General features: G+C 33.5%; 1 protein-coding gene, 1 long non-coding RNA gene and 1 pseudogene across 3 annotated transcripts; 1 reads left to right on the top strand and 2 right to left on the bottom strand.

Annotated features, from left to right (window-relative positions):
* Positions 1-7,746: 7,746 nt before the first annotated feature.
* On the bottom strand, positions 7,747-8,455 carry LOC124922217. Its single transcript, XR_007097776.1, has 3 exons — positions 8,375-8,455; positions 8,255-8,307; positions 7,747-7,976 (listed from the first exon to the last, which is right to left on the bottom strand). It is a non-coding gene; the product is annotated as an uncharacterized LOC124922217 (long non-coding RNA).
* Positions 8,445-10,035, bottom strand: LOC124922216 (RHOMBOID-like protein 8). 2 transcript variants are annotated; one of them, XM_047462949.1, is made up of 4 exons: positions 9,466-10,035; positions 9,323-9,378; positions 8,575-8,908; positions 8,445-8,501 (listed from the first exon to the last, which is right to left on the bottom strand). In XM_047462949.1, exons 1-3 carry the CDS (start codon positions 9,478-9,480, stop codon positions 8,617-8,619), a joined length of 363 nt encoding a protein of 120 aa, XP_047318905.1. In that variant the 5' UTR covers positions 9,481-10,035; the 3' UTR covers positions 8,445-8,501; positions 8,575-8,616. The 2 variants fall into 2 exon arrangements, with proteins under 2 accessions (XP_047318905.1, XP_047318906.1); XM_047462950.1 differs by lacking the exon at positions 8,445-8,501 and having other exon boundaries at positions 8,514-8,908; positions 9,684-10,035.
* Positions 10,036-12,879: 2,844 nt separating this feature from the next.
* Positions 12,880-17,144, top strand: LOC124928715 (annotated as a pseudogene).
* Positions 17,145-20,467: the final 3,323 nt, after the last annotated feature.

Raw genomic sequence — 20,467 nt, 5'->3', positions numbered from 1 at the left:
TTACCGTTTTAAGTTTATTTGCGTGTCAACCCACAATCCGACCCAAGTATCCATTTACTCTCACATATATATATTCAAACTAACCACAACTCTCGACCTGGTAATCCGAACACTTTGAAAAATTAAGCATCATTATATATATTTATTTATCAATATTTAAAATTCTTAATAAATCACGAATAATATATTAAAATAAAAAAATAGAACACTCTCATTCCACATTTTATTTATTTCAGTAAAACAATTTATTTTCTCACATATGTTTTCCGAATAAACCACTCATCTCGTGACCTTACACTTTCATTTTAATCAATCAAATATTTGATTCAGATTTTTAACATTTAACATTGTGACCTCACACTTTAGTCAATCAAATATTTGATTCATATTTCTATTTGTTTTGTTATGTTACAAGTTCGAAACATACATATAACATTTTTAATTTTATTTTTAACCGTTTTAAGTTTATGGGCGGGTCAAACCACAATCCGACTCAAGTATCCAATTACTCTAACATATATCCAAATTAACCACATCTCTCGACCCGACAATCCGAACACTTATAAAATTAAGCATCATTATATATATATATATATATATATATATATATATATATATATATATATATATTAGTTAGTTAGTTAAAAAGTTGAACTTATATTGTCAAAATATTCCGCGTTCATCAAATTTGGTGTTGAATTTAAAATATAAAATATTATTAGTGTAGTTGGTTAAAACGTTGTATTTGTTATGTTATGTTGCAAATTCGAAATATACATATAGCATTTTTAATTTTATTTTTAACAGTTTTAAGTTTATGGACGGGTCAACCCACAATCTGACCCAATTATCTATTTATTCTCACATATATATCCAAATTAATCACAACTCTCGACCCGACAATCCGACAATTTATTCTTCAAATTCGGCTTCTACTAAGTTCCGGTAAAGTCAAATTCGAAACCCTAGAAAGAGAGAGAAAAGCTCTGAAGATTTTTAAGGAAGCGCGATCGGCACATGCGGCACAACTCAGCACGATCGGCACGGCCAGGGCCGGCCCTGGGGTAAGGCAACCAATGCACTTGCATAGGCCCCCCACTTTTATAGGGCCCCCATTTTTCTATATTTAATAATATTATATTATTAATATTATTTTTTCCTCTTTTTTCTCCTTTAATATTAAATATATATTATAAAAATAACTTTTTTATTTACTTTTAGTCTCGTATTATAATATATTAATTATTTATATTTTATTTTATTAATTAAAATCATTTTTTTTACTATTATAGGGGCCCCAAAATTTAAATTTGGATAGGCCCCCAAAATCTCAGGGCTTCTCAAGGCCGGCCCTGGGCACGGCAACACGATAGGCACATCCACGATACGATCGGCATAGGCGGCACGATATGGTCTTTGTGTCGGAAGTCATAAAATCAGCACCAAAATCAACATTGATCAAAGGAAGTGTGATCGGCATAGGAGGCACAACATGATCGGCACGGGCGCCACAATAGGCATAGGCGACACAACCCGATTTTCACGGACAACATAATATTGTATTAATCAAAGAAAGCGTAATCGGCACAGATGGCACGACACCATCAATACGGGAAACACAATAGGCACAGACAACACGACCCGATCTATATGGATGGCACGATATTGTTTAGCGACGTTATGTTGTGTAGTTGGCTTTGATTGTTATTTCTGGTTTTTGGTTTATTTTGGCTGCTTTTTTGGGATCTGTTGGTTGTCGTTTATTGTGCAGTTTGCTCCTCAATCAGGCTGGTCTGGGTTGGGTGGCTTTGCTGACTCCTTTATTGTCATCTGCTGCTACAGATTATTGTTGTTGATTTCAGATGCAGGTCTAAATTGTTGATAGTTTCTAAGGCATTTGGTTGTCTGCTGCGCAGGCTAAGCCACGATGAGTCTACGCTCGACCAGCCTCCTCAACCGAACTAATAGCATAAGGAAAAATAAAGGGAATCTAGAGAAATTGGCTGAAAGGGATGTCACTTCTTCTAGGTGTCCGACCGATCACAACGCTGCTGATGCAGATGATGCTGACTTCAATCCAACTGTTGCATCGATCACTCACATGGCTGGTCTATCAACTGGTCGTGCCCATCTCCCAACTCATCTCCCAACTGGCCATGACGCCCCTCCCTGACCGGTCATGTATCTTCCACCCCGACCGTCCTAGCTGTTGTCAACCAAACCAGTAGCGTTACACCTTCGATAGGCCATGTCGTTGGCACCCTGACCGGTCACGATGCTGTTTTTCCAGTCGGGCTCACCTCAGCCAGTATGGCATGACACGGCATCCCCACCCCGATTGCTCAAATCCCCGATAAGTCGTGGACCATGGGACGAAATGAAATCGCAAATCTGGAGGGCATTAGGAACCAAATTCTCAAATCCCTCGCCTAATTCCAAAGGCATGAACTTGTCATGACCAATGAAAGGAGCGAGCAAATCATTTGCCAATTCAAAATCCGATTCGAGCAAGATTGGAACTCATTCGACAAAACCAAATACGAGGAAATCGTTTTGTGGTCGATTAGTGTCATGAGGGAGTTCTACAAGTTCCCTAAAACCTATGCCTACACTACACAAACAAATCAAACCGAACATGGTAAAGCAATAAGGTTTGGAGAGAAAACGGGACAACTAATGGAGACAAGCTCAATGTGAATTCTAGCTTAAAAATTAAAACGCTCGAACTCCCCCTAGAAATTGAAGAGGAATGCGTCAACGATTAGAAGCGATTTGTCGTCGGTCACTTCGTGAGCACCCACAAGGCCCCATTCCGAGCAATCAAGGCCGCCCTTTTTCCGACAATAGAGCGAAAAAGGACTTAAAAAAAGTTAAAGTCAACGGCTTTGGCTATTTCTTCCTCACTTTTGGCATGGAGACCGAAGATTAAGCCATTGCCGACTCAGATTTCACCTTCATGTTCAGCTTATGTTTCAAGCTTGCCAAATGGAATGAAGAAATGGACATCAATAGCAAACCGCCACAAACCGAACAAGTGTGGGTGAGACTAAGAAACATTTCACCGCACCTTTGTAATGCCAAAACACTTGCCTACCTCACCGGACTCATTGGAAAGCCGCTTAAGCTCGACTCAACTTTGACTCGTTTGAACGAGTCACGTTTGCCCGCGTTTGCATTGAGATCGATTCAACGAGCACAAAACCGGAAAAATTCGAGTTAAGATGCCGGAATGGAAACATGGCTGTCATTAAGGTCATGTACGAGCAGCCGAAAAAAATGGATGGGGAAAAAGAAAAGAAACCCATGGCCACCCCCGAAAAAGAGAATCTCAAGTTGGTTAAGAAATCTTATATCGAAATCCTCAAAGCAAATGAAAACCACAACGAACACGTGAACGAGAACCAAACTAATCACAATCCCATCGAGCCTAAAACCAAGACCCTTTTCCCATTAATTAGGTTCGAAAAGCCCGACGTTGAAGTGGATGATAGCGAAAGCCTAAACATCTCAAAAACCATGAGCTCCGAAACCAAAGAAAGCTTCAATGTTGTCAAGAAACCACCTTAAGGGAAACAACTCATACGCTCAACTCCAAACTCAAGATCAAAAGGAAAAAAAGTGACAAGAGAAGCTAACAAAGACAAGAGAAGCTAGCGAAGACGAAGAAGTCGGAACTCTATCCGGAAATATATTCCAAAAAGACACAAGGGTGACAAGAAAGAAGGAAAGAAAGAACAAGGGCAAAGACAAGAGAGACGATTCCGAGGAAATCAACCCCTATCGTCTTGTTTTAGTTGATTGATTGTTAGTTTATTCCTTATTCACTTTTGTACTATAATTTCATTTCCGTGTGTGTTTCTTAGGCCAACTGTGAATTCCTTATGACCATCGTATGTTGACTTTGAGAAAATTGTTATAAGCTCTTAAACTCTATAATATTTTTTGCAGCTCAATTCAATATTTAATATATATTGAATTAAAAAAAATATAATTTATTTAGATAATTCTAATCCACTCCTAATCCAATCCGTATTTAATCCAACCCAAATTCAATTTAATCCTAACTCAATCCAATCCGTAATAACCAATCAAAATTAGTATTTTGGATTCGGATCGAGTTGGATTTTGGATTAATTTGTGTAATGCTCCCCTAATTTACACACCCCTAATTAAATATTATCCTCCAAATGTTATCATCACTATGCTAATTAACCTAGTAGTAGTGATGTGTTATGAATAAATATTCTTCTATTTATAGCATAGAGACGGTGACCTATCTCTATTAAATTAATTAAATTAGTAAACAAAAATGTATTTATTACCTTGGATTTTATCGATTTAAGATTTATATTGATTGTAATAAGGATAAACAAACGAATAAGTCTAATAGAACGACTAAGTCTAATAGTGGTGCAAAGAGGAGTATAGACTTATTATAAATCATACATATATTGTCCATGCGAATGGAAACAAGTAGTCCTGAATATTTTATCATTTTTATTGACGATTACTCGTGATACATGTATCTCCACTTGGTTCGTTCCAAAGACTGACATTAAATAGTTTTAAAAAAAAATTAAAACTAAAGTAGAAAATCAATGTGGAAAAAGATTAAAATTGTGAGAATTGGATCAAATTGGGGAGTCGTATGGTATATACAATGAGAGCGGTTATTGTTTCATTATCAGGGACTCTCTGTCAATTCGATATGAAACAAAAATTTCTTTTTTATTCTCTTTCGATCTTGCATAGATTCGATATGTTATACTTCCGATCTGTCAACAAAGAACTAGATTCTCTTCAATTTAATATCTGCATTTAGGAATCTTGCTAATATGAATATTGTAATACTGCATTTAAGTCTGTACTCTGTAATACCTAAATCCCTAAAGACCACTTCTGTAATACTGTAATACTGTCCCAAATCAAAGGTTGAACGAAATTGGTATGTGTTATCTTCAATTTAATGTCTGCATTTAGGAATCTTGCTAATATGAATACTGTAATACTGCATTTAAGTCTGTACTCTGTAATACCTAAATCCTTAAAGACCACTTCTGTAATACTATAATACTGTCCCAAATCAAAGGTTGGGAGAAGGCACGGAAAATTTGCTCACTGTTAAAAGAATTTTGGACAGCAACACACATCATTTCAGGTAGTGAATATCCCACTTCTAATTTGTTTCTTCAAGAAGTTCAAAAAATAAAATCTACCTTGGATGGGCATGTGAATGATGAGGATTCTTTTATTAAAGAATTGGTTTTGAAAATGAAGAAAAAATTTGACAAGTATTGGGGTGAGTGCAATTTGTTGATGGCTTTAGCTGCAGTTCTAGATCGAACCAAAAAAATGTTAGCAGTTGAGTTTTGTTTTCCAAAACTTTATTCCCATGGTGATGCCCAAAGAAATATTTGTAAGGTTAAAGATGCTCTTGTTAGCCTTTATGATGTCTATGTTGCTGAAAATGCTTGTGAAAGGATTTCTCGTTCATTCCATTTGGAAAATATTGGCTCTTCCAATTCTAATACGACTCAACGTGATTCTTCCACCAATTGGGATGACTTTGATGCTTATTGTGCGGAAATTGAGACTTCAGAGCCTTCAAAATCTGAATTATTAGACTATCTCGAAAAGGGTCGTTTGAAGAAGAGTGAAATTCCTAAAGATTTTTCATGTTTAGATTGGTGGAAAATGAATAGACTACAATATCCAGTGTTATCAAAAATGGCCGCTGATATTTTAGCTATTCCAGTAAGTTCGGTAGCTCCCGAAGCAACATTTAGTGCTGGGACGAGGGTCATTGATTCTTATCGTTCATCACTTACCCCAAAGACGGTGCAAGTTCTTCTATGTGGAGGAGATTGGCTTCGACATTTGCATGGAGTGAAAAAAAATACGAGGGTAAGTGAAATTTAATATTTTTTATTTTACGTTAACATATATTATTATTTGAACATTAATTTAACTATATATTGTTTTTTTCAGAGAGATAAAACTTATCAAGAAATTTGTCTTCCGGAATCCATATAAGGTGTTATTTTTTAGTTTGGACTTTGGAATGTTGGGAACTTTGGAGTTTTGATTAAGCAAGTTTGGTTGTTTTATGTTGGACTAATTTAATATATTGTATGTTTGGACTTTGGATTTTAGATATTTTTAGTTAGAATGGTTATGGTTTAAGTTGAATGTTTTAATGTGTAATGTTGTGTGTTCTATTTGATTTTGATGGAATGTTTATGTTTTAGGTGAAATGAATAATTCTATATGTTTATTCATTTTGTTGTGATCTTTTGATATATTGAAAGTGTGAAACTATTTAGTTGATATGTTTTAATTTTGTATGTTTCGAGTCGAGTTCGAGCTCTAGCTCGAGCTATAAATCGAACTAATCGAGTTGAGCTCGAGCTGAGCTCTTGAGCTCGGTAAAATTCAAGCTAATCGAGTCGAGCTCGAGTACTTGTTTTGAGTTCGAGTTCGAGCTCGAGCTTTAATTTTGATACTCGATCGAGCTCGAGTTCGAGCCGTTGAAATTTTTTCGAGCTCGAGCTCGAGTAGACCTCTACTCGAGCTCGACTCGACTCGTTTTCAGCCCTAATCAGAGTGAGAAGAAAGAAATTGGACATTAATTGTGGAAAGTATGTAAATAATTCAAAAACTCTCAAATTTCTTGTGGAGTAAAGTATTCAAGACGGTTGTGTATATATTAAATTAGGTTTCAACAAAGGTCATTCTAAAGACGACATTTATGTTATTTAAAAAATGAAAAACGAGTTTGTGACATACATTTTGGATAGCCCGTCTGAAATAAAAAATTTATAATTTACAAGAAAAGAACTAGACTCAAGGACCATTATTGGGTATTTAATTGGATATATTGAAATGTCCAAATGATGTAGAAAAATCAATAAATACAAAATTTCTTGAGAATGATGTATAAGTGTGAGTGAAAAATTATGAGAAATAAATACTTAAATGATCATTTGAAAAATGTATCCCTAATCAATTAAGTATTTTCATACCCTTCATATTAAATAGATATTTCACAATTTGTTATATTAATCTTGTAGATTAAATTGATTTTGAGAAACATTTAAAAAAATGTTATACAACCTAATGTGTAATCGGTTAAATAACGTGTTTCTGTGTTTCTCAATATGATAAAACAATATTGAAAAAATATGTTAAAAAGAGAAAATTAACATATTTAGTGATTATGTATTCAGTGATTATGTTATGTATTTATGAGAATCGGACATTAATACACTACAACAAAAAAGACTTACGGCGACGCTTAAAAAGATTTCTGCCAACCCTTAAAAGCGTCGCCAAAAATATTACCGACACTTATTCTTGCGTCGCCGAAAGCAGGGTGGGCGCAAGTTTTAACAACGCTTATTTAAGCGTCGGTACTACTAATTTAAGCGTTGCTAAAAGACAGGGACTTTTAACCACGCTTATTTAAGCGTTGGTAATAATAACTCAAACGTCGCCATTAGTCTAGTTTATTTTTAAACTATTTTTTTTAACAATTCTCTTAAAATTTTATTAATTATTTTTATTTCTACATTTTTTTAGATATTTTAATATTTTTTTATATAAATTAAATAAAAACACCAACATTTCATAGATAATAAAAAACCTTAAATAATTAAATTAAAAAGAAACATTAATTAGTTAACTTCCTTATATATTTATGTAAATAAAATGCATTAATTTTCAAATAGTTAGTTCCCATGAGATAGAACTTTACTATTTTCTTTTACACATTAATTTTCAAATAGTTAGTTCCCATGAGATAGAACTTTACTATTTTCTCTTACACTTTCACACAGAATCCTTAAACGACTATCCATCATTTACGGCATAACAGCTTGGACAATCTTTTATTTCCCAGTGCCTTTTAGCTTGAAGTCTTCTATTTCTCAGTGCTCCACCCATTTTGAGTATTGTCTTCAGCCCACAACCGTATTTTACTGAAAACATAACAAAATCAGTGACAGTTTCTCTACTGCAAACAAATCAGTCCAGATGTTCAGCCTCTTTAATCAATTTTCCAAGAGCATGTCATTAACTATATAAAACTGCTGTATATAGTCAAATTAAACTGCTGGATAACCTAAGAGCATGTCATTTGTCACAAATTCTTATACAAAGAAAGAAAAGGAAGAATCCTAAAAAAGGAGAGAGCATATCATATCACACAAATCCTGGACTAGCTTGTGGTATATTGGTGAATGGAAAGTTCATATACCTATCACTACTACTCATGCAAGTCAGTGTCAATTGCCATGTACTCACACCCATCTGCATTTTTAGAACAAACATTTTCAATCATTAATTAATTATTAATCCCAAATCACTATATTAATACCTCACACTTCATTTGATCTCCATTACAGCTCCACCATTTGGAAGGAACATAATCCAAATATTTACACCACCAACAATACTCTCTTATATTAACACCACAACAAACAGCCACAGCAGTCCCCATCATTCTACACACAACAAACAAACCTAAATCAGATAAGAAAAACAAAAGAAAAAGTAAACAAAGGATCCAAGACTCACAATTCCACGAATATGAACTTGGCAGAACATTTTACTTCATACTCAAAGAAAGCACATTTTCCTTGAGTCATTTTCCAAGTTGATGTTTAAACAGCAGCACAAATCCCAAAAGAAAACAGCAGCAAGACCCATTACAATATTGATTATCGAAACAGATACTAAAACTGCAATAGCTGTCAACTTATTGTTGTAAGTTGTCCAGTTTTGGACAAGAGCTGAAAGCATAGTGCTAATCAATCCAAATAGTGCAGCAGAAGATGCAACAGAAGGTTTGTCATTTAGAAACAAGGCAGCAACTAAACTACCGCTGCAGAGAACATAAGCCAGCCCAATCCTAACCGTAAATTAACCCCGTTAGAGAGAAATCATCATATTTTTACAAGAAAACTAACCAGTTAACTAGCTTCACAAGAAAATAAAAGATTGTAAATCAATTTCAGAATCTCATTACTAAACAGAATAAAAGACTCCAAAACTCATTTGAGAAACTTGACTTCATGTCTTTGATATGAAATCATCACAATGGAGGGACAAGATAACACTACTGAAAGTGATAGACCAAACAAAATACAACTTGAAAATATAATCATTGTTTTTGCGCCTGCAAAATATAGGGGTAAAAACAATCAAATTTAAATATCTGTAGTATAACATGTACTCCCTTTATCCCATTTTATATAAAAACTACATTATCCCTTTCTTTTTCTCACATATTCAAGTCTAATAAAATCAAAATTCATTACCTTACCATAGATTTAGGGAGAATGTTGGATTGAAAACAGCTCTGTTTGCCATATGTTTTCCCTGCATTATCATAACAAATACAATTGATTAAGACTAGATAAGATTGATAGAAGAAGTTGCGAAATAGATGAGGAGAATGATATAGACTTGGTCTGCTCTCATTGAAACTGTAAGCCGACAGCTGTAGGAGGGGAGCGGCTTCAGAAAGGGTTTCGGACGGCAGGGACAGCAAGGGAGGGTTTCGGATCACAACATATTTTTGTCAATTTCATACCCTCTAACAACAATTAATATCCTAAATCAACATATTGCCGCAACATATTCGTTAATAATGTAGAAAGAGATAGAGCGAGTGAAAGAGAGACCTAGAAGTTACGCTGGAAACTATAACGGAGTTCGGGATCTAAGCAAATCATCGGAATCATGTGATGAGATTTTCCAAACTTGCTAGCTGGTGACCTCTTCTTCCCCTCTCCATGAAGCGGAAGAAAGTTCTTCGTCTTCGTCATCACCCCTGAATTCCATAAATGACCTCTTCTCTCTCTAATCTTCACTAGCTAAATTAGAATACCAAATCAAGGTAAGGAAGCTACGGGAGCAATGCTGGTGATGGCGCGATTGAGGAGAACAACCACCGAGAGATTGAGGAGAACGAACACCGAGAGATTGGGAGAACAAACACCAGAGAGATTGAGAAAACTTCCCAATTCCATTTAACCTAACTTCATTAATTATTAATAAATAAAGACGGGTTTAAGAACTCAAATAGAAAATATTCAAATTAAATTATAAAGTTATTTTTTTTTAATTTAATTTATTAAATTATAAATATATTTATTTTGAACTTGATTATTTAATAGTTAATTTATTATATTATTTATTTAAAGAAATTATTTATAATATTTCATCTAATATTAATTTTATTTAATTAATTTAATATTAATAATAAAATTATATTTAATTAATTCAAAATATAAATAAATGTGAACTTTGAGATAAAAAGAAATATACAATTTAATTTTAATTTTATTTATAAAATTAAAATTAAAATTAACAAAAATAAGTAAAATAGAGAACAAAGAAACAAAATATTAAAATAAAATACTATCTAATTATTGTTTGAAGGTGTTTTAAATATAAATAAAAATAATAAAGGTTGTCATTAACACTTAAAGGTTGGCAAAACCTTTTTTCTTCTGACTTTTGCCAACGCTTATTAAGCGTTGACAATTATAGGTTACCGAAAGTATATTTTGTTGTAGTGATATTGGAGTAAAAAATAATCCTTGACATTTTCACAGGTCATAAGTATATTGGATTAGACTTATGGTATAAGCACCTGAACTACCCATAGTCTATCTAGTTACATGGTGAATTAGTCAATAAATTCATTTTTCCGGAGGCCTTGTTCTATTCAGATCAGAAGGTTCATAGATCATCGATAATGGTGATTAATTGAGTTCATAGATCATCGATAATAGTGATCAACTCTTCAATCGAATCTAATGATTTTTTGAACAAATATTAGAATCATCATAATAATAACATTTTTTCCAATATGTATTTGAAGACTACGACAATTAAAATTGGAACGATTTCTTTCGAGTGAGATAGTTTAACAAAAAAATAAATAAAACAATTGGAGTGATTACCCAACATCTTATAATTATTAATTGTAATATTAGTTTTACAAACTATTTAACACGTACAATTATAAAATAAATAATTGTGTTAATTATCATATTTCTTATCATTTTTGTGCATTGGCATTTGTGAATGTCAATAAATTAATTGGGTGGAATATGAATTGAATAGCATGTAAATGATGAATCAAACAATAATGGTTGTCTAATATGAGCTCAAATTTTGGTCCTCCAATTTTGAATTATTTTATATGGGTTCGAATTATTAAAATTTTAATAATTTGAGATTTTTTCACAAACGAATAAATCCGCGTCTTTAACCTAGCATTTTTCCTTTACTGAATTAATTTATCAAATTTGTAAAACAAAATAATAATTCTTTTTTTTTTTCAATTTTTCCAATTATTTTCCCAACTTATACCATTTTTTAAATAATTTAAACCGTATTCGAAAGTTTTGAACGAGTATATGTCGAAAAAAATACTCAATTTAAAATATAAATACGTTTAAATTGATAGACCGTACACAAAGTTGTGTCGTTATAAATATTTTGAAAAAATAAATAAAACAATCTATCTATATTCAAATATTTTCTTAAATTATACATTTTTTTAATCATCAAAACAATTTCAACTAATTAGAATGCGAAATTCTAAAAATAATATTCAATTTTTAAAAATACGTTCAAGACTTCTCTAAATATCATTTAACTAAAAAAATATGAGAAATTAATTAGAAAAATGAAAACAATAAGTTAAAATAATATGGAGAACATTTTGTTTATTTGAGAAAAACTTATTATGGTTAAAATTTTGATAGTTAAGATCATATTAGAACAATTTAAAATTTGACTCATTTATAAAAACAATTCAAATTTATCCTCAAATAACAATTCATCAAAAAAATAAATAAAGTAACTTCATTTAAGAAAAAACCCAAAATCAATCAAGCTTAAATCATAATGATTTACAATCCGCTTGCCTTTCTCTTCTCATCGAGATGGCTAGTATCTTTTGTCAAAGTTTCTATCCATTATTTGTTAATTTTAATATATTATTCAAAAATACTAAAATATCATATATATATATATATATATATATATATATATATATATATATATATATATATATATATATATATATATATATATATATATATATATATATATTAAAAACTATATATTTTATAATTATATATTAATAATCTTTTCATTTTTTACCAAAAAAAAATTTCACACTAAACATCACCAATAAACCTTCCTTTTTTAAATAACTCAACTTATTTAATAATCTGTATCCCAATAAGACCTTACATTCTAATACCGGGACTTCAAGTTTGTACAACATGACCACTTATAAAATAAAAAATAAGACTATTCATTATTTCAAAAAGAAACCGACTTTGATTATAATATTATCATTTATTATATAATGCTTAAACATTTTTATTTGAGTGTGTTATTGATCAATACAGAATTTCAAAATAAACAAATCTATATAATTAACAAATCATATCTTACTCGCTTACTTTTTTCCCTTTTTCTTTTTTATCATGAACACTTTGGGACTCTTATGGATAATGGAACTACGCGAGTAAGTTATGTTGAAAACCACCTCGTGAGTCAATAAAGGTGCTCTGATGTCTCAATTAGTCTTCTTCTTGGTCATTTGGATTTAGCTTAACAAAATAACTTTTTCTCATAATTTTTTCCATCTTGTCTTACTCTAGGACTTAATGATGATCTCCAATTTTATAACAAATACAATTTGGAATCAAATTCAAGAACATTGTGTATGTTGTCATGGGAGATAGCAGTTTTTTTTGCATGTACCCCACTAAAAAGGCCTACATTAACATCACTACTCCATTTTGAGCCCACGTGAACTAGGCCTAATTAATTAACAAATCCTAGTGCACAATGGCCAATGGGCCAGGTCTTTATCTACCCATGATGGACTCTCTATCCATCTCTGTTTGCGGAGATATGAAAATATGTTTCTTTAACACTTATTTGTAATGATTTAGGTAAAGAAATCAATACAATATTCGCAAACGTCCCGCGTTCATCAAATTTGGTGTTGAATTTAAAATATAAAGTTTTATTAGCCAAGTTGGTTAAAAGTTATACTTATTTTGTGAACATATCTACAGCATTTTAATTTTATTTTTAACCGTTTTAAGTTTATGGCGGGTCAACCCAGATTCCGATCCAAATATCCATTTACTCTCACATATATATTCAAATTAACCACGACTCTCGACCCGATAATCTGGACACTTTCAAAATTAAGCATCATAGATTAGTTAGTTAAAAATGTCATGTGTTCATCAAATTTGGTGTTGAATTTAAAATATAATGTGTTGTTAGCCTAGTTCGTTAAAAAGTTGTACTTGTTTTCTTAAATTGCGAGTTCGAAACATATCTATAACATTTTTAATTTTATTTATAACCGCTTTAAGTTTATGGGCGGGTCAACCCAAAATCCGACCCAAGTATCAATTTACTCTCACATATATATCCAAATTAACCACAACTCTCGACCCGACAATCTGGACACTTTCAAAATTAAACATTATTATATATATATATATATTAGTTAGTTAAAAATGTCCCGCGTTCATCAAATTTGGTGTTAAATTTAAAATATAAAGTGTTATGAACTTAGTTGGTTAAAAAGTTGTACTTGTTTTGTTAGGTTCAGAGTTTGAAACATACCTATAACATTTTTCATTTTATTTTTAACCGTTTTAAGTTTATGGGCGGGTCAACCCAAAATCCGACCCAAGTATATATCACTAGTAAAAAATGACTCAATACCGACGTCATATGCCGACGGACTCAAAAACAGTTGGCATTTGGTATATATATGCCGACCAGACTCATTCCCATCGGTATAAGAAGTATCAATAACGACCACTTAAAAATTAGTCGGTGTTAGACCCTTTATTCCGACCATTTTTGTTGCCCTCGTCATATATCCTTAAGTTTTATTTATTTATAATATATATTTTTTATTATAAAAAAATCAATTATGAAATCTTCAATTTGATTCATTAATAAAATTGAGTGGTTAGACAAAAAAAAAAAAAATTATAAACACTTTCAAATAATTTTATTTTAGTATTGATAATTAAATTTTAAATAAATAATTTAGATTATTTATTTTCTAATTCATTAAATTAGTTATTATATATAAAAATATGAAATATATTTAATTTTGTATTTATATAATTAAATTTAAAAATAGTATTTTTCAAATAATTTTATATATAAAAGGGTTATCTAAATATATACTATATAAACTAATTTTTAATAATTATAAATTATAAAAAAATAAATATGAAATTAATAATATTTATTTAATAAGAATTTGATAAATGATGCATTTATTAAACAGTGCAAGGATGGGCAACATTATGCAAAATCCTTTCAACCGATTATCTCCCTCTATCTCTATACTGCTTATTATGCCTTGCTGCATCTATCCGTTGTATAGTTGATACATTCAGGGGTTTCCTTTTACTAGTTCTGAATGAACAATGCCTCAATAATGGATCCGCATAGGCAACACGGTGTGATAGATTAGCCACATGGAATCACGACTTACACTAGGGCAACGACGCCTTTGGAGCTGAAAAGTCCCGATTGGAGCCGTCATTGTAGTTATTTATTTAATTTTTACCGTGTTTATCATAGCTTATGTCCATCTTTCTTCTAGGGATAAGGTTATGATTTCATCACTCATGCACCGTTCTCCAAGGTACAATCAAAATATATCTTCTTCTTGCACTGTATGTGTGCACGATCTTATCAATTTGATATCATCTCTCACTCTTGATCGATTAAAGCTCTAGGTTCAATTTTCAGCTTAACGTTTTCTGGATCTTGTCTAAGTTCTGTAATCCTTAATCGAATTTCTGCTTCCAATAAATGAAGGATTATGCTGTTAGAATCTTTATAATTCCAACATATGCATCAGTTGCTTTTTCCGTAGTATTTGTGTTCGTAGTTAAGATTTCTAATGTTTGATTTAGCTGATCTATTGGTTTCTTGATGTTGATCTAATTAAGCATGGTACAGAGTGAATATTACAAAGATTTTAAATCTTATCAATTCGTAGAACGACTGATCCGTTTACTGAATTTGATTAGCTGTTATAGCGGTAGATCGGATTAAGTTTTGGATATGACTGTTCTTCCTGTTTTTCAATCTTTTATTAATCTTTCTTTTGGCAGAGACAATCCTTCAATGTTTACCCTAATCACAAATGAAATCTGAATTTATAGTTGTCTTGAATCTCATGCTCATTAAGAGATGGTATTATATGATAGGATCTTTAGGTGTTATCCTTATTATATTATATTCGTTGTTGTGCAGTTGACTATTCAAAAACAACGGGAAAATGATAGATTAAGCTCCCAAATTCCCCTCATAGGTGTGCGTAAGATAAATTGGATGCAAATAATGAACCGTTGCAATAGATTCTTTTATAGATGTGATGGATGTTCTTGAGTTCTTAGTTTTCAGGTGATCAAATCATGAGAAAATAACTTAGTTGATTTTGTTTGAAACACCCCTTCATGTCCCGTTCCTATTCCTTGAGATTATTTTTTCTATTTTTAACATTCTAACATTCGACAATGGTTATCATTTATAGGCGCTGGTGTTGCTAGGATTGTAATGCCGGAGAAAGAAGAGAAATTGGTAATGATCAAGAAGGGTAATGCCCCAGTTATTCCTTTTGAATGTGTTACCTGGTGGTACAATAAGGAAGACGCAAAGTTGTACTCCTTTCCTTGGGTGAAATCTCAAAATCCCACAAAGCGGGTTCTTTCACAGATTTCTTCTAGCAGGCACAAATGGCATCTTCACTAGCTTCTCAATAGAGTTTGTGAGCAGATCTTGGGACTTGCTAGAGGATGTTGTCAAGAACCTTATTGAAAAACAACAAGTTTGTGGCATAATCAAGGTTGATGCAAATTCCAAGATGCCCGAGCCTAAGACTGGCCATCGCGAAGGAATGTCACTCAACTGTGAGTAAGCTCCTTTAGACATTGACATAAAAAATTGAAGAAGGGTGGTTGTTTTGACACCTAAGAACCTTCCGTTGGTTGGGAAGGTTGGACTTGGGGCTGATCTGGTGAGGTTAGCCGGCTGTGTTATGTGTTCTCCGGGGTTCAAGTGACCTATATTGTCAGGGGAAGTGGGCGAGCTTATGTTGTGGGAGTAGACATGAAAAAGGTTATTGGAAATAATTGTCAATACTTGAAACTTGTTTATTGTGCCTAGGTTCTTCGTGGTGCCAAAAATTGCAGATGTAGATAGGTTGGAGTAGTTCTCCATCATCTCAACACCAAGGTAATAGATAATTAATTTGGCTTTTTAAAAATGTTATGAAAGTTGTTTTTACTGATATAAAATTGGTGTGTTGTTGTAGTCATATATTTACTCATTTGGAAGGAAGTATTGGGACATTGAAGGCACTTAGTTCAAAGGTGATTCAGTTGAATGTGGATTCAGCTCTTGAGCAAGAGTTCGTAAAAAGAGAGTTGCTAAAGCTAATTGATGAGCTTCTCTATCTAAATTTTTCACGTGAGTTTAGACTTGCGTCTGAATTAATGATTTTGACTTATGGATGAGCTTTTCAACAGAGTGTCTATGAGAAATTTTGCATAGTACGTGAAGGTCAACTTTAGATAGCTTTTAAGCATGACTTCAAGGTGAGTTATTCCTTGTGAAGCTGCAAATGCTTAATTTCTGATTATCTTGAATATTAATAGAACTTGATTTACAATGTGAAAGACTAATACTATATGACCTTGCTTAATTTCTTTAACATTCTGGATTTTCAATTAAGGATGCTCTAGAGGACTTCTTGTTCGAGAATTTGTTATAAATAATTACATTTTTGTTGTTGCTGAAGAGAAAGACGTGGTTATCGATGTGAATGGATCTAAAGGTAATTTGTCTTTTATTGTTTTTAGAATTCTTTATTTACTTAGATGTGGCTATGGATGTGGATGGATCCAAAGTATAGGGTTTGTATTGTTTTTAGAATTCTTTATTCATTTATATGTTTTTCTATTAATCATGTCTAATCTTACATCTACATTCAGATAAAGAAACAACCCTTGAGTGTGAGACTAATTCAAAGAGTCAAGATTGACTTCAATGGAACTTGACCAATGTATGATGAAGAAATGTCATATACATGAAACGCCAAATCGATGTTCAGATTCAGATGCCCAAGTAAAGAGAGCGAAGGTATCTCATCAAATAAATATAGAAGTTGGAGATCAATTGCAATCAACAAGCAAATATGCTGCTGCAAAGTCCTGGACCCGTTTCTGGAGCTAAAAAGACAAGCATACGAGACAGACAGTTGCGCCATCTTCAAATCCCAAATTTGGAATTTTCATTATGTAAATTTTGATGCCTACTTAGATTTTAAACATTTAAACTTTGGGAACATTGTAATAAAATATTTTATACTAGTAGATATATTTATGAATATAATTTATTTTTTAATATTTTATAAATTTATTAGTATATCATGTTTTAAAGAAAATTGGAATGATTCTCTAGTCTACAGCGACGGTAAAATTTGTCGGTACATAAATATGATGACGGTAAGTGTGGTTGCCATTTACTTCTTTATGGCGACGGTAAGAGTGGTCGCCATTTACTTCTCTATGGCGACGGTAGGGTGGTTGCCATTTACTTCTCTATGGCGACGGTAAGAGTGGTTGCCATTTACTTCTCTATGGCGACAGTAAGGGTGGTCGCCATTTACTTCTCTATAGCGACTGTTTGAGCTGTCAGCATAGAACATTCTATGGCGACGACACTAAAGTAGTTGGTATTTGTGTTTTTGAGCAATAACGACAAGGGCAATGACGACGACTGACGACAGCTCTTTTCACTGTCGTTATTACCAATTACCGACAGTTTACAACCCAATACCGACAACTCCAACCGTCGGCATTGACCTTTTTTTTACCAGTGTATTTACTCTCATATATATATTTAAATTAACCAAAGCTCTCGACCTGGCAATCCGGACACTTTTAAAATTAAGCATCATTATATATATATATATATAGATTAATTAGTTAAAAAGGTCTCGCGTTCATCAAATTTGGTGTTTAATTTAAAATATAAAGTGTTATTAGCCTAGTTGGATAAAAAGTTATACTTGTTTTGTTAGGTTGCGAGTTTGAATTATACTTATATCATTTTTAATTTTATTTTTAACCGTTTTAAGTTTATGGGCGGGTCAACCCATAATCTGACCCAAGTATCCATTTAATATCACATATATATCCAAATTAATCACAACTCTCGACCCGGCAATCCGGACACTTTAAAAATTAAGCATCATTATATATAGAGAGAGATTAGTTAGTTAAAAATATCTCGCGTTCATCAAATTTAGTGTTGAATTTAAAATATAATGTGTTATTAGTTTAGTTGGTTAAAAGTTGTACTTGTTTTGTTAGGTTGTGAGTTCGAAACATATCTATAGCATTTTTAATTTTATTTTTAACTGTTTTAAGTTTATGGGCGGGTCAACCCAGAATCCGATCCAAGTATCCATTTACTTTCATATATATATATATATATATATTCAAAAGGTCCTTGCTTTATAAGACAAAACAAAAAGTCGATCAGAATACGAATAAAATAAGAAATGCCATCATTAGGGCAAAGAGGGCAATTGCCTCGGTTAAGGCAAAGCCTAAAATTGTTTCCAGTGGATCGCAGATCGGAGAAAAGTTTACCATTAAGAATGGTATTTGGGTTTGTGTTCATCAACCAAGTCAGCGCGGGTCCGGTCAAACTGCGCTGGAATAGTTGGACAAGTAGCTCATTGTCGATTCCCATGGGCTGTAGAGTTCCGACATACATTCTGCCTGCTCCGAGAAAAGCCTCTTTTTTATCCTATTTCGTTTCCCCATTTTCCCTTTTGGCTAATGTTCCTGGATAGCGGTTCATGGGGTACCAATTATGGATGTACATAGCCCCCGACCCCATTTTGCATACCCCTATAAGTAAAGCAAGGAAGTCCACTATCTCTCTAAATGGTCCTTCTTTTCTATTTCTTTCAGCTGAGGCGAGGAAAAGCAGCAGTGACGACATTACCTCTACGGCCGGGCCTTCATTATTAGAACCGATCACCAAAGCTTGAAGTACCTCATGGAGCAAGGCATAACTACAGCGCTCCAACTAAAATGGTTGACGAAGCTTTTGGGTTATTATTATACTGTATAAAAAGGGCTCCACAAATAGAGCTGCTGATGCTCTTTCCAGACAAGGGGATGCTGAATTTTTTGCTATCTCTGCTGTCAAACCAGTCTGGCATGCCGAATTGGAAGCGTCATACCAACAAGATGAGTTTGCTCACAAGCATGATAACTCCATTTAAAGTATTAACCCCATTCATTTGAGGCAGATGACAAGAAGGATGTCGGAATCTCCTTTGAAGCGAGGAAATTGAGTTCCCGAAGCAACTCAAACGAACTAGCCACTCGTTCGGGCCTCTTTACCTCTGATGGACCATGAGCTCTGGACAAGTGCGATCTGACGTCTGAAATAAGATCCTCTGAAGGCGACAGCAAGGTCTCGTATGTAAATGCCTTAGCCGGGCAAATTTCCTCCCATCCATCCCCCATCTTGCTCTAGAAAAGAGATGAAAGGAAAGGGAAAAGATAGTGAGACTAATGGACCTCACCTTATGGTTACACAAGGAAGAAGTCAAATGGTTCAGTGTCGACGAAGCGAAGACTGAGGCTTCTGAATTACAGCCTTTTCAGGTTCGCGAATGCTACGAATGAGGATAAGGAGAAACCCCCTCATAAAGGGAAAGCAAGAAACTGCTGGTGAAAACATTTTGTCTGAATCTAGCGCTCAAATGGCGGAGAGACTGAACGACAGCGTAGAACTCTTTGTCATAAGAGTAATCTTTCTGTTTTGACTCACTCAGTTTCTCGCTCGTCAAATTAAGTAGATTGCTAAAATGGAAGATTGAAAACTTGGCTAAATTTCTATGGTAAGTTGGTAACCCATGCATGGTCACAATGTTTTACAACGCCAGAAGCAAGCAAGACGAGGGCGCTCTGCTTCTCCGACAAGGCTCGCTCGTTCCGTTCTTGACTTACGATCTCGTGTAGTACTCGCCTCTCGGGGCTTATGCACTCCACTCGCTGTCTACTAAACGAGCGTTAGAGCGAGCGAAGCCTGAAATTCTTTGTCTTCCCCCCCCCCTTTTTATCACCCCTCACATAGTCCGCGCCCATCTCAGATGGAAAAGCTACTGACTTGGCTGATTTAACAATCGTGGATTTCCCAGCTGCCCCAGAGTGGAGAATCGACAAGACCAATTTCTCCGACCCTTACTGCCCAACCTGAGAGCGGACAGCTAATGCGTTCCACTTATTGAACAGGGTTCTATGGTCGGTCCGCGACCCCTGGATGCCGAAGGCGTCCTTGGGGTGTATCTTGGCTA

This window comes from Impatiens glandulifera, chromosome 1 (genome assembly GCF_907164915.1).
Source record: "Impatiens glandulifera chromosome 1, dImpGla2.1, whole genome shotgun sequence".
In the NCBI taxonomy this organism is placed as follows: domain Eukaryota; kingdom Viridiplantae; phylum Streptophyta; class Magnoliopsida; order Ericales; family Balsaminaceae; genus Impatiens; species Impatiens glandulifera.
This window is presented reverse-complemented; position numbering and strand designations above follow the sequence as displayed.

Bases quoted from the DNA above. Each gene is read 5' to 3' on its own strand.
- LOC124922216 (XM_047462949.1), bottom strand. The intron at 8,909-9,322 runs GTAAGGTAATGA...ATTTACGGTTAG, and splicing joins ACATTCTCCCTAAATCTATG to GATTGGGCTGGCTTATGTTC.